The 15,284-nt window shown below is 41.5% G+C and overlaps 1 protein-coding gene across 1 annotated transcript in view; it reads left to right on the top strand.

Annotated features, from left to right (window-relative positions):
• Nucleotides 1–6,867: 6,867 nt before the first annotated feature.
• The window catches only part of NINL (ninein-like), a 75,299-nt gene continuing 66,882 nt past the window's right edge, over nucleotides 6,868–15,284 (top strand). The window contains exon 1 of the mRNA XM_012655021.1: nucleotides 6,868–7,056. Coding sequence (XP_012510475.1) covers nucleotides 6,874–7,056 — 183 coding nt within the window. The 5' untranslated portion in view covers nucleotides 6,868–6,873. The remainder of the gene's footprint in view (nucleotides 7,057–15,284) is intronic.

Genomic DNA, 15,284 nt, shown 5'->3' with positions numbered 1-15,284 from the left:
AGCATTGTGGATTTTGGTATCCCTGGGGGTCCCGGAGCCAATCCCCTACAGATACTGTATGTACAGTCACATGCTGCGTAACAGCGTTTCAGTCAATGAGGGACTGCATATAGGACGGTGGTCCTGTAAGATCATAATACTATATTTTTACTGTACGTTTTCTGTGTTTAGATACACAAACACTTAACCATTGTGTTATAATTGCCTACAGTCTTCAGAACAGTTAACATGCTGTACAGGCTTGTAGACCAGAAGCAATACCATACAGCCTAGGTGTGTAGTAACTTGTCCCTTCTAGGTTTATGTAAGTACTCTATGATGTTCCCACAACTATGAAATCACTTAACGACACATTTCTGGGACTATGTCACTGTCCTTAAGTGACACATGACTCTGTCTCTTCAGAACTGCTTGCAGTTCTTTTGGGCGTATACCCAGAAGTAGCATTGCTGGATTATATGGTAATTCTATTTTTAGTTTTTTGAGGCATCTCTATACTATTTTTCAAAGGGTTGCCCCATTCTTTTTTTCTTTCTAAATATTAAGAGGGTACAAATGTTTTAGGTTACATGGATCATTTTTGTAATGGTTGTGTCCTGGCTATAGGTGTGCCTATCACCCAGATAGTGTTCATAGTACCCATTAGGTAAGTTTTTTCCCCTCCCTTCCTCCCCTCTGCCCCTAGTTGCTTTCCACTGAGTTTTACTTCCCTCTGCGCACATGTGTGGTCACCAATTAGTTCCAGTTTAATCGTGAGTACATGTGGTGTTTGTTTTTCCATACTTGAAATACTTCACTTAGGAGAGTGGTCTCCAGTTCCACCCAGATTGTTGCAAAGGGCCCCAACATTCCTTATTTCCACCACCAGGGCACAAGGATTCCAGTTTCTGTACATCCTCCCCAACATTTGTTATTGTCTGGATTTTTTTGATAGTGACCATCCTAATGAGTGTGGGGTGATGTTGTGTTTTTTATTTCTATTTCTCTAATTGGTTAGAGATATTGAGCACCCTTTGATATGCTTGTGGCCATTTGCATATCTTCTTTGGAGAAATGTCTATTCAGGTCCTTTGCCCATTTTTGAATTGGGTTGCTTGTTATTTCATTGAGTTGTAGGAGTTTTAAAAATATGTTCAGGATATTAACTTATCAGATATGATTTGCAAATATTTTCTCCCATTACATGCCTTGATATGCAGAAGTTCTTAAGTTTAATGTAGTTCCATTTGTCTGTTTGTCTGTGCTATTGGTGTCATATCCAAGAAATCATTGCCAAATCCACCATCATGAAGCCTCCCCCCCACACCCTCCAACCCTGTTTTCTTCTAGGTCTGCATTTAGGTGGTTTTTATTTTTGTTTGTTTGTTTTTTAAAGAGATGAGGTCTCACTCTGTTGCCCAGGCTGGCATGCACTGGGACAATCATAGCTCACTGTAACCTCCAACTACTGGGCTCAAGCAGTCCTCCTGCCTCAACCTCCAAGGTAGCTGGGACTACAGGCACGTACCACTATGCCTGGCTAATTTTTCTATTTTTCTTAGAGACAGGGTCTCGCGCTTGTTCAGGCTGGTCTTGAAGGAGCCTGAGCTCAGCTCAAGCGATCCTTCCACCTCGGCCTCCCAGAATGCTAGGGTTACAGGCATGAGCCACTGCGCCCGGCCTTTGTAGGTACACTTTATGGAAGATTTCCTTGTCTTTATCGTCTAATCCTGCATTGACTTTTTTATTGCCACTATAACGTGTCAATGTCCAAGAAACCTCCCTTTGTCTCCAATCATTCCTTTTGTCCAGCAATCTATTTTGTGACTATAGTGACTTTCCTTTGTCCCTCTGTGGATAGTATAGTTTTTCTGTGTACGCACATGCGTGCGTCTTGGGTCAGGCCTGTCTTTACTCCCCTCTCCTCTCCCGTGTGCCCCCCCATCACTGGCTCCAGTCTCCAGTGAATGGAACGTGTGTGAGCACTGGACTTCTGAGCCCCACATGCAGACTGCTCCAGAGACCTTCGACAATTCCATTGTGTTTACAGTTTATATAGTGTCTTGTCACCTGAGCCCAGGGCAGATGCTTACAGTGGTGTGCCCCCCCCCCCGCCCCCGAAGCAGTGTTCTCCTGTGGACTGAGCTCAGCCCCTGTTTTCCAGGTGAAAACAGTCTTCCTTTGGAGACTGGGAGTTTTTCTGAGCCCTCCTGGCCAGGGTTTGCAACTGTCCCAACTGCTAAGGTTGGTCATATGGTATTGGAGAGGCTACAGAAGGGTACCACCCCTCTCCACCACCATCCTGGGCTGAGGGGAGGGCGTGAATAGAGACAGTAACTCCTTTTTCCCATTATTTTGAAAATCTGGATGGCCCTTGTCTTGGATGGGGGTTAGGAAATGTGACAGCGGGGCAGATTGGCAGCTTGCCTTGAGGGGGCTGGTTGGTCAGATGGGTGGGCTTGTCCCACTGGCTATGGCATCAGTGCTCATGGAGTGCCCCTTTGATGCCCTTTAACCTCCAGTGTCCACACCTGCATCTCACCTAATCCTGGAATCCTAGGGCAGAAGTCTGGGCAGGTGTGCCACACCCATGGCCAGTCCCATGTGATGTGGTGAGAGCAGGCAAGGGTTTGCTGAGGCTCGATTTTCCAGATCTCTCTTCCATGACAGTCCAGATACTAGGAAGGTTCCAGAGCTTATGCGCCCCCCACTCCTGGACTGCTGCTGCCTCCTTGCTGAAAGTGCCCCTCCCAGTTCATCCCCAGCTTGTCGCTGCCCCACCCTAGACCTGTATCCATGTTTGTTCTGGCAGCAGCAGCCCAGACTTTAAATGGACACATCATGCTGGTGACCTTGCCTTTGAAATAGCTAAATTGCATCGTTGTATTGCTGCTGCTTAAATGGGTTCATTATACACTGTGGGGTATAAAAATGTAAATCCAAGACATTTCTGGCATTTGGGGAATTTGAAGGGTGCGCATCAAGCCTTCTGCACTGAGGTGGGCCCTGAGAATATTGGGGGTGCTTCCAAGGCCCTTCCCTGGTACCCATCTGTCTGGCGGGCAGGAGGGCCAGGTGGGCTGTGGACTTGTGAGGACCGTGGTTGTCAGTCCCACCTGGTCTTGGGAACTCCTCCTCTCAGGGCCTCCTTAGATAGTGTCTTAGCCCGTTTGTGCTGCTATAACAAAATACCTGAGACTGGACGATAAAGAACAGGAATTTATTACATTTCTCACAGTTCTGGAGGCTGTGAAGTCCAAAATCAAGGCGCCAGCATGCCTGGCATCTGTTGAGGGCCTGGTCTGTGCTTCTGAGGTGGTGCATTATTGCTGTGGCCCCAGGAGGAGACGAGGTGGTATGGCTGGGACCTCCTGAGTACCCCAAAGGTAGAGGGGCCTGGTGGGACACAGCTGCTGTGGGAGATGGGGAAGGAGCTGCCCCTGCAGTCTGGTCTCGGCAGATTATTTCTTTGTGCCTCTCCTTGGTCCACAGCGGGTGTGTGGTGCCATGGTTCTGGGCTCCTGGCTCACCTCCAGGCCTTGCCACATGCAGACCCTGCCCTTCCAGGGGCAGCTGGGGCTCTTCAGCCTCCAGTTTGAGGCTTTTTCTCTCTTCTGTTTAGAAGGGGAAAGATGCACCTAAGCAAGAACCTTGTGTCCCCATTCTGTGCCTTTCCCTGTGTAAATAAAAGTAGCTGTGGTGCAGGGAGGACTGAGATCGGGGCCCAGCTGGCTTTGGTGCAGGACTTGCCCACAGCTGGGAGATGAAGAGGTTTCTTTCCTTTACCCTCTGACCTTGGGAAAACAGCCCGGCTGTTTAATGCTTCTCCAAACCCAGTTGCCCCGGGAGTACTCCTGAACCGTTTGGAAGGCACAGCCTGCCAGGGAGGTTTCAGTGGGGAAATGTGGCTGGTTCACCCCTCTCAGGGCTCACTCGGTGAATGAACAGGGGTGTTTGCTGCAGGAGGTTTTGTAAGAAAACCCTGGATTCACCTGACATCCCTTTTGGGGGATATTTAGATACATGATGTTACACCCCTGCACAGGAAGGCATGGAAGGACCTCTGATAGCGTAAGCTTAAAAACAAGTTGGAAAATAATACGTCCAGTGTCACGTAAAAATACTGTGGATGTGTGTCGTATGTGTACATGTGCCTGGCCGTCCATTGTCCTAAGACTTGGAAATCATCTCAAAGCCTGCACTCCCAACAGTCATTTCCTCTGGGCAGTCGGAGAGGGTAGAGGGACAGGATTTTTTTTGTTTTATTTTATATATTTCTAATTGTTTGAATTAGTTACAGATAAAGATAAACTAGATTTGTTGATGATCTGTGGAGACACAGGGGTGGGAGTTGGGACGGAGCACCAGGAAGTCGGGCCCTGGGGTGCAGGCGGGCCCTGCTGGAGGTGCGCCGTTCAGTTCTCCCTCGGGTGCGTCCTCCCGGCCTCTCCGCCTTCCGTGTCCTCATTCCCCACCTTTCGGATCCTGAATTTTACCATTGGTCTTTCCTACTGTGGGTTCATTCTCCTGTCAATTTACTACTGGCTTATAAAAAATTAGCATTTGCAAAGATTAGCGGCTTTACCTAGCTCACCAAGGAGGGTAGAGTGTCCCAGTTAGGGAGGGAGACCTGTAGTTTGACAGATGTTGACTTATTAATACATTATTCAGTTTGCCTTCTGATTTATAGTTTATGTTTTTCTGTCCATTTTCATTCTGGATTTTTTTTTTTTTTTGCAGTTAACCATCTCAAAACAGTTGGAAAGAGGGGTAGATGTTCACTGCTCGCTCTTAACTTCTATGTACCTCCTGTCTGAGAAGGCATAAATAACTTGATTAGCAAACAGGGCGAGCCCACACAGGTGTGCAGGTTCGTCATCTCTTACACCTGCATGCGACCTGCGATCATGTTCATTCTCAGTGTGGAAATGGATGTTTTTACAGCTTATCAACAGGTGTTTAATTCAGAAGTCAGTTGAGGTATTTCACCTTTTATGATCACAGTGAAATATCACCGTGAAGATTCTACTTAACATTAATTTTTTATGTCATTGATTATATTGCTTTCCTGAGTAAGATGATGAGCTTGCAGATTTTCCACTGGGGAGTTGATCTGCACAGATTTCAACCCCTCATACATTCCTCTTCCGACTGTGACCTCCCTGCTGCATGTGGGCAATGGCGGGTAAACACCACCTGCCGTACTGAAACGATATCTGTATCAAATTGGCGTTTGTTGTGCTGGGCCTTATGTTGTCTCATATTTATGAACTATTTGATTATTAATGAGCTTGATTGACTTTCCATGTTTTTATTTCCTTATATTTTTTCTTTTCTGGAATTCCTTAGCTCTTGTGCCTGAACCATATGATAACAGGCCAAACCGTATGAAATTGCCATGTTTGTGGGTCAAAATAATCCAGTATTGGTAGTTTGGTATGATTAATCCTAAAATCTTTAGGATCTAATGCCTTTCATGTTTTAGTAACATTTTTCTGGTAATGAAAGTGTTCTACTTGTTACAAAATTCTTGAGATATATAAAAATACATAAAATAGGAAATATACCATTTGCCATTTTAGTGGATTTTATCCCCCATTTTCCCCCTTTTTTTGAATGTATTTTCTCCCAGAAAGTTGCAGAAGCTCCTTGATAGAATTTTTATAAGGCATAAATGAAGTTTTATATGTAAAGTGACCAGTAAGTATATTAGCTATTATTATAAATAGGTTTTTTGCTATTTTTATCCTACTACCCTTCCCATGCTATTAAATACTCTCCAGAAATGTGATTTTCAATACTTTCTGTCATATAAATACAGTATAACTTGTCAAACTTTCATCTTTTGTTAGATATTTTAGGTTATTTTTTTTCCTGTCCTTCTATAAATAATATTCTGATGAGCTCGTATCTTTGTCTTTAGCTCTGTTTTCTTAAATATAAGGAATTTCTGTAAGGAATGTAAGTGAAATAACTAGGTAAGATAGAATGTTTTAAAGATGTTGATATATAGACAGAGTCCTTTCCAGAAACATTTGCCAATTGTCCCTTCCTCCGGCAAAGTGTGAGATTCCCCTTCATACCGTAGCCTCAGCATCGAAGGTTTTTAGTCTCGATAATTTGATAGTCACAAATAGTATCTCTTTGTTTTAATTTGAGCATTTTTAGATGGTTATTAATCATGTATGTATTTTTTCTTTTGTGATTTGCTTATTAGCACTCTCTGTGTATTTCATTTATTTATTTATTTTAGAGACAGGGTTTTGCTCTGTACAGTGGCAGGATGATAGCTCACTGCAACCTCAAATGCCTGGGCTCAAGTGGTCCTCTTGTCTCAAATCATCGCTCCCCCTCTCCCCAGCCCAGTAGCTGGGACTGCAGGCACGTACCATCATGCCCAGCTAATTTTTAAAATTTTTTTGTAGAGACAGGGTCTTGCTATGTTGCCCAGGCTGATCTTGAATTCCTGGGCTCAAGTGATCCTCCTGCCTCAGCCTCCCAGAGTACTGGGATTACAGGTGTGAGCCACCATCACCATGCCTAGCAGTGGTGGAATTTTGAGTGGTCTTACTTCTCTTTATACTTATCTCTATTTTCAAATTATTCTATAATAGATGTTTTTTACACAACAAAGAAATTCTGGTTCTTGTGACCAGTGACTGAAGGACCAGTTTTTCTACCCTTGCTCCCTGTTCACCTGCTTTGGCCTCTCCTTCAAGGGTAGAGCTGATTCCTGCCCATGACCCCGGGGGGCTCCTGGTGCCTTCTCCACTCACCGGCTCCTGCCTGTGTCCAGGCCTACACCCATTTTACAGTGTGGGAACGTGGGAGAGGTGGTGAAGAAAGGGTGCTGATGTTTTTCTTTTTCCCCTGGTGAGGAAAGCCTGCGATGGGATGGATGAAGAAGAAGAGAACCACTATGTCTCACAGCTCAGGGAAGTCTACAGCAGTTGTGACACCACAGGGACTGGATTTTTGGACCGTGAAGAACTGACCCAGCTCTGCCTTAAGCTTCACCTGGAGAAGCAGCTGCCTGTGCTCCTGCAAACTCTTCTTGGAAATGACCACTTCGCTAGGGTGGGTATTGGGCTCATTCTTATAAAGAAAAGCACAGAGTTCTATAGTTGGCTATTATGGGTGTTTGATAAATATCAGTTGAGTAAAGATATTTGTCAAAGGAAAGTTATTAGAAAGTGGAATAGTGTTTTTCCCTCTGTGGAAATCCTACACTGTAGAAAGAGTTTCCTTAACATTGCTTCTTTTAGTGTAGTAACTTCCAGAGGTTTTTGTTTTGTTTTGTTTTTCCAGAAGGATGTTTGAGGATTTTGTCCTGTGGGTAGGATGGGGAGGAGGTTTGATATGGATGGGTGGTGTGTGGTGCACCACGGCCATACGCTTTGGATCTATGAGCAGCTCATGCTGGTAACCATTCAGAGACAGCCTCAAAGTACCTCGAAGGCAAATTAACTTATAAAATATCACATCTTGAACTTTATCTAGCAGTTGGACACAACAATGGCAAAGTACTATCGCTAGAACAAAGGATATTCACACTGAGAGGTGTCCCATAATTTCATTTAGGCCAGATAGGAAATGGGAATTTGGGCCGGGTGTGGTGGCTCACACCCGTAATCCTAGCACTCTGAGAAGCTGAGGCAGGAGGATCCCTTGGAGCCAGGAGTTTGATACCAGCCTGAGCAAGAGTAAGAACCCATCTCTACCAAAGATAGAAAAAATTAGCCAGATGTGGTGGTGCGTGCCTGTAGTCCCAGCTACGCCGAAGGCTGAGGCAGTAAGATTGCTTGAGCCCAGGAGTTTGAGGCCGCAGTGAGCTATGATGATGCCACTGTGCTCTAGTTTGGGTGACAGAGCAAGACCCGGCCTCAAAAAAAAAAAAAAAAAAAAAAAAAAAAAAAAAAAAAAAAAAAAAAAAAAAAAAAAAAAGAAAGAAAGAAAGACAATGTGAACTTGGAGAATTCTTTTCTCTCAGAAGGTTAAAGTTATCCAGAATGGTGATCCAGGTCCTAGACTGCAACCTGTTTTCATGATCAAAACACTAAAAAGTATCTCCCCTCATTCCTACTTCCTAAATATACCCAGATGTTAAATATGTTAGTGCTAAAAACAGTGCCTGTTATCTTGTTGGTCATCTTAACTTTGAAGGAAGAACATTTTTTCCACAGGACTCAATAAAACTATTTTCATTTTGAATGGAAAAAAAAGAATTCCAGCCAGTAAATTTTCCTAAACTAGCCCTTGGGCTAAAACAAATGGAGAAAAACAAAAAACACCCACTGCCAGCCTAGGAGAGAGTCCAGGTGAATCTGACCTCTTGTTATTAATACTTCCCCAAAGACACCTACTCTGCCCTGTGAGCAAGGTACTGTCACTCCCTCATGAAGAACTCTGCCTCAGTTAAATGGACCGTGCACTTTCTCTGTCTTTTTATTCTATTCTTGCCTTTTTTTAAAGGACTTAAGAAGCAAATGGGTTTTGGACAATGTTCTAGCCTCCCTTGATAGCACCTGGAATCATATATGAGACCTAGATGAACAAAAGGCATGTTTGTGAAAAATCAGCACTCTGGTTATTTAAGCAGTATAAATAGATGATCCAGTTTTCTTGGTATTTTTTGACAGTTTGGAAAATTCAAAATCAAAAGAATAACTTTTAGTCCCAGATTCAGATTGCAGGCTCTGCTGATCAGATAAACCATATCATTCCAGCTTTCTTCACATTATGCTTTTTTTTTTTTTTTTGAGACAGAGTCTCACTGTGTTGCCCGGGCTAGAGTGCCGTGGCGTCATCCTAGCTCACAGCAACCTCAAACTCCTGGGCTCAAGCGATCCTCCTGCCTCAGCCTCCCTAGTAGCTGGGACTACAGGCATGCACCACCATGCCCGGCTAATTTTTTCTATATGTTTTTAGTTGTCCAATTAATTTCTTTCTATTTTTTTTTAGTAGAGACGGGGTCTCGCCCTTACTCAGGCTGGTTTTGAACTCCTGAGCTCAAACAATCCACCCGCCTCGGCCTCCCAGAGTGCTAGGATTACAGGCGTGAGCCACTGCGCCCGACCCACATTATGCTTTGTATGTGCAGGAATGGTGTAAGATTTGGAAACATCAAATGATGAGGAAAAAATGATCAGTGTTTGAACATCAGCAAGGAGAAGAATCAGCTTGGGTTGCTTGAAATTCCTGACTTCAGTCATGTCACACACATCCTGAAAAGTGGTTCCTCTGAGATGGAATTCCTTCTCGGAAGCTGGAAGTTTTTCCTAACACATTTGTGGGGAGGGAAGCTAGAAGGAAAGATGCAACAGGAGCCCGGCCTTTTCTGATTCACACTCCTCCTTGGCAGAGCTGCATGTGTGTCCATCTGTCGTCCTTCTGTTTGTCCCAGCTCTGTTCCCTCTTATAGCCATGATTTTCTGTTCCCTAAAAGCAGGTCAGATGTTGGATAAATTAAGAAGCATCTCTGTTTGTATTAGTGCTCTTGAATCTGACCTGACATTACCCTTTCTTCTTTCTCTGTGATGTTTTGAGAGCAGTACCCTCACCAGCTGGCATCATGGGGTACCCAGCACTTGTCTCTCCCACCCCTCACTTTGTCCTGTCTCCTTTGTGATAGTTAGTCACATTGGGTGACTTCTCTGTTCAGACTGTTACTGCTCCTCTGCTTCCTCCTACAGGACAGAACTCACACAGCCATCGTGTAGGTGGAACATCATGCGGAAGTCTTAGGGGAAGCAGGCGTTAAGCCAGAAATATCCATATGGTTGTCCCCGTTTTCTACAACAAAAACCAAATAATGGAGATTTCGGAGAGTCTCAAAGAAAACCTAGATAAATCTTTTATTCAGAAGAATGAATTGGCTTTTCAATTCAAATACCATGTATCCAGTTTCCTTGTAGTAACTAATATATATGATACTGCATAGATATTAGTCATTGATATAGAAATCCAATTTAAAAATAAAGCGATATTACAGTGCTTGAATTAACAAGGTAATTTTTTTGATGCTTGCCTTTAATTCCTATTTTCTGTTAAAGAAACATTGTCAAGGTTTGCTTTCAAAGCCAGAAAGTTAATATGGCCTAAAATTCTTGTGACTTTTATGAGAAATTTCCATGCCTATTTTATGTCACCTTGGTTTTTTTGTTTGTTTGTTTGGCTTTTTAAAACAGTGGTGGGGATCTTAAACCTTAAGTATTTTACATTTGGGCAAAGAAAGAATTCTTCTGTCAAAAAAAAAAAAAATGGTTCCTAACTGTTATTGAAAATATAGGCTGGGCGTGGTAGCTCACACCTGTAATCCTAGCACTGTGGGAGGCTGAGGTGGGAGGATCACTTGAGGCCAGGAATTTGAGACCAGCCTGAGTAAGAGCGAGACCCCGTCTCTACAAAAAATTTCAAAATTAGCCAGGTGTGGTGGCACGCCTGTGGTCCCAGCCACTTGGGAAGCTGAGGGAGGGAGATTGCTTGAGCCCAGGAGTTTGAGGTTGTGGTGAGCTATGATGACACCACTGCACTCTACTTCAAGCAACAGAGCAAGACCCTGTCTCCAAAAAAAAAAAAAAAAAAAAAAAAACCTGAAGGGTAAGACCTATAGGGCAAAGATGAACTGCACGTAGGTTAGCCATTATACTACCCTGTGGTCTTGTCTTTTCCCCCCTCAGTATTCTAGATAACATCAAGCTTTGCACTTAGATTAAGGTGGTCCTGCTTGGATAGTGCCCTCAGGTACCTGGCAGAAGCAAACAAATGTCCAATCTTGATGGAAGTGCCATCATCCCAGATATGAAATTATTCCTAAATAATAGCTAAAGAGAATGGCCAGCATACATTCAAGGATAACTAGGCACACAACAAGGCAGGATAAGTAAGAACCAGTAGAAACAGCAGGCCACGGAAGCAGACCCACGAACATATGAGCTATTGGAATTATTGGGCACAAAATATAAAACAACTACGGTTACTATGTTAGGAGATTTTTTTTTTTTTTAAAAAACTCAAAAATATCTACAGGAAACAAGGAACTCTAAAAAGTGATACATGAAATCTGAACAACAAAACAAATAAAACTTCTAGAATGGAAAACTATTATGAGCAAAATTAAAAACTAAATGAAAGCATTCACCAGCAGATTAGACACAGCTGAAGAGAGAGCATTCATTAACTGGAATCATCCAGAATGCAGCATGAAGATATAAAAAGAAGCAGTAGTAATGATGGAGCCAGAAGGCCGAGCATCCCTTTCGCTGGAGTCCTAGGAGGAAAGGAGTGAGTGAGGAAGGGCATTATGTGAAGAGATAATAGCTAAAAAGTTAACAGATGAATCGTACTTCCTGGGATTCTAAAAGCCCATGGAATTCCAAGCAGGATTAATAAAAGGAAATCCACACCTGGCCATAGTATTGTGAAAGTGAAGGAAAACAAAGACAGAACATCTTAAAAGCAGCAAGGGATGGGTTCTGCCTTTTACTCAATATTTCGTCTCTGAGATTCATTCATGTTGTTGTCTTTATCAGTGGTTTGTTCTTTTTCCATTTTCATTCATGTCACTGTATGTCTCTACCTGTATCACAATTTGTCCATTCTGTTTAAATGGAAATCAGTCATTTCTACTATTTTAAAAGAATAAATTATAAGGTATAAATTATTTTTATGCTAAAAAATGCATAAAGGTGAAATACAAACATCTCAGACAAACTAGAAGAGTTTGGCAACAACATAATCAAGAAAAATGAAATTCTAAAGGATATACAGTTGACCCTGGATGAACATGCTTTGAACTGTGCAGTTCCACTTATACATGGCTTCTTTTCAACCAAATATGTTATTCTAAGGGTGAGAAACCTGCATATATGGAGAGCTGACTTTTTGTGTAGGTGGGTTTTGCAGGGCTGACCGTGGGAGTTGAGTATTTGTCGATTTGATTATAAAAAGGAGGGTCATGGAAACAATCCCCCAAGTATATGGAGGGATACTGTGCTTTAAATAGATGGAAAATTATTCCAGATGGAGGGTCAGAAATGCAGAAGAAATGAGAAGTGGTAAATATGTGGATAATTCCAAATGAATGTTAATGATATAAAATAAAAAATAATACTTTGTGGGAGTTTAAAATATATAGAATTAAAATATTTGATAGCAAAGGCATAAAACTCAGGAGTATGGTAAGTGGAGTTAAACTATTATACAAGCTTAGTATTTTCATAGTAGAAGGTAAAAGCATTGATTAATAGTGGATTTTCATAAACTAAGGATGCATGTTCTTTTTGTTTTTTTATTTACTTATTTATTTTTTATTTCAGCATATTACAGGTGTACAAATATTTAGGTTACATATATTGCCTTTGCCCTGCCTGAGTCAGAGCTATAAGCATTTCCATACTCCAGACGGTGTGCACCGCACCCATTAGGTGTGAATATACCCCCCCTCCTCCCCTCTTCCACCTGCCTGACACCCGATGAATGTTATTACTATATGTACACATAAATGTCGATCAATTAATGACAACATGATGGCGAATACATGTGATGCTTGTTTTTCCATTCTTGTGATAGTTCACTTAGTAGAATGGGCTCCAGCTCTAGCTGGGATAATGGAAGTGGTGTTAGCTCACCATTGTTTTTTGTGGTTGAGTAGAACTCCATGGTATACATATACCACATTTTATTAATCCACTCATGTATTGATGGGCTCTTGGGTTGTTTCTACATCTTTGCAACTGTGAATTGTACTGCCATAAATATTTGAGTACAGATGTCTTTTTTATAGAATGTCTTTTTTTTTCCTTTGGGTAGATGCCCGATAATGGGATTGCTGGATCATATGGTAGTTCTACTTTTAGCTCTTTGAGGTGTCTCCATACTACTTTCCATAGAGGTTGTACTAGTTTGCAGGCCCACCAGCATTGTATGAGTGTTCCTGTCTCTCCACATCCACGCCAACATTTGTCATCTTGATTTTATTTTGTTTGTTTGACTTTTTAAACGAGTGGTGTTTTGGGATGTTTTGATAAAAGTCATTCTCACTCGGGTTAAGTGATATCTCATTGTGGTTTTGATTTACATTTCCCTGATGATTAGAGACATTGAGCGTTTTTTCATGTTTGTTGGCCATTAGTTTGTCTTCTTTTGAAAAGTTTCTGTTTGTGTCTTTTGCCCATTTTTTAATGGGGTTGGTTGATTTTTTTCTTGCTGATTTTCGTGAGTTCTCTATAGATTCTAGTTATCAACCCTTTATCAGATGTGTAGCATGTGAATATTTTCTCGCATTCTCAATGTGTCTGTTTGCTCTTGTGATAGTTTCCTTGGCTGTGCAGAAGCTTTTTAATTTGATCAGATCCCATTTAATTATTTTTGTTGTTGCCGTGAATGCCTTTAGGGTCATCTTCATAAATTCTTTGCCTAGGCTTATGTCTATAAGAAGTTTTGCAACATTTTCTTCTAGAATTCTTATCGTTTCATGCCTTAGGTTTAAGTCTGTTATCCATCGTGAGCTGATTTTTGTGAGAGGTGAGAGGAGCGGATGCTGTTTCAGTCTTCTATGTGTGGCTGTCCAATTTTCCCAGCACCATTTATGAATAAGGGTTCTTTTCCCCAGTGTATGTTTTTGTTTGCTTTGTCAAAGATCAGATGGCTATATGAGGATGGTTTTATATCTGGGTTCTCAGTTCTGTTCCATTGGTCTATGTCTCTGTTCTTGTGCCAGTATTATAATGTTTTAGTTACTATGGCCTTATAGTATAGCTTGAAGTCTGGTAAATTGATGCCTCCTAATTTGTTCTTTTTGCTTAAGATTGCTTTTACTATACTGGGTCTTCTCTGGTTCTATAGGAAGCATAGAATTATTTTATCTAAATCTGTGAAAAATGATGTTGGTATTTTAATAGGGATTGCATTGAATCTGTAGATCACTTTGGGTAGTATAGACATTTTAACAATGTTAATTCTGCCAACCCATGAGCATGGTATGGTTTTCTACCTGTTTATGTCTTCTGCTAGTTCCTTCCTCAGTGTTTCATAATTCTCCCTGTAGAGGTCTTTCACCTCCTTAGTTAAATATATTCCTAAGTATTTTATTTTCTTTGTTGCTATTGTGAAGGCTATTGAGTCTTTGATTTGGTTCTCAGTTTGACTGTTGTTGGCATATAGGAATGCTACTGATGTGTGCACATTGATTTCATAACCTGAGACTTTGCTGAATTTGTCTATCAATTCCAGTAGTCTCATGGCAGAATCTTTGGGTTTTCTAGATATAAGGTCATATTGTCAGTAAAGAGCTATAGTTTGAACTCTTCTGCCCTCATTTGGATGCCCTTGATTTCCTTCCCTGTCTGATTGCCTTGGCTAGGACTTCTAGCACTATGTCGCATGGAAGTAGTGGTAGAGGGCAACCTTGTCTGGTTCCAGTTCTAAGCGGGAATGCTTTCAGTTTTTCTCCTGTTGAGTATGATGTTGGCTGTGTGTTTGCGACATGTGGCTTTTATCATTTTTAGGTAAGTCCCATCTGTACCTATTTTGTTAAGTGTTCTTATCATAAAAGGGTGCTGAATTTTGTGAATGCTTTTTCTGTGTCTATTGAGAGGATCATATGGTCTTTGTTTTTACTTCTATTTATGTGTTGAATTACATTTATAGATTTGTTTATGTTGTACCATCCCTGTGTCTCTGGGATGAAGCCCACTTGGATGTTATGGGTTAATTTTTTTGATAAACACCTGAAAATCAATTTGCTAGGATTTTATTGAGAATTTTTACATCTATATTCATAAGGGGTATTGGTTTGTAGTTTTCTTTTTTTGTTGCATCCTTTCCTGGTTTTGGTATCAGGGTGATGTTGGCTTCATAAGACGTGTTGGGGAGAATTCCTTCCTTCTTGACATTGTGGAATAGTTTCTGAAGGATAGGTACCAGTTCTTCCTTTTAGGTCTGGTAAAATTTGGGTGTGAAACCATCTAGTCTGGGACTTTTGTTTTTAGGAAGGTTTTTTATTGCTGCTTCAATTTTGGTACTTGATATTGGTCTGTTCAGGAATTCTGTTTCTTCCTAATTCAACCTGGGGAGACTGTGTGTTTCTAAGAATTTGTCCATTTCTTCCATGTTTCAAGTTTATGTGCATAGAGATTTTTATAGTAGTCATAGATGATATTTTGTATTTCTGTGCTGTCAGTTGTAATTTCTCCTTTTTCATTCCTGATTGAGCCTGTTAGTGTCCTTTCTTTTCTGCTTCTGGTTAATCTAGCAAGGGGTGTGCCAATTTTGTTTATTCTTTCAAAGAACCAACTTTTTATTTT

The sequence above is a fragment of the Propithecus coquereli genome, unplaced genomic scaffold (assembly GCF_000956105.1).
Source record: "Propithecus coquereli isolate 6110/MARCELLA unplaced genomic scaffold, Pcoq_1.0 Scaffold459, whole genome shotgun sequence".
NCBI lineage: Eukaryota > Metazoa > Chordata > Mammalia > Primates > Indriidae > Propithecus > Propithecus coquereli.
Note: the sequence above shows the minus strand (reverse complement) of the source record. Positions and strands in the feature narration are given on the sequence as shown.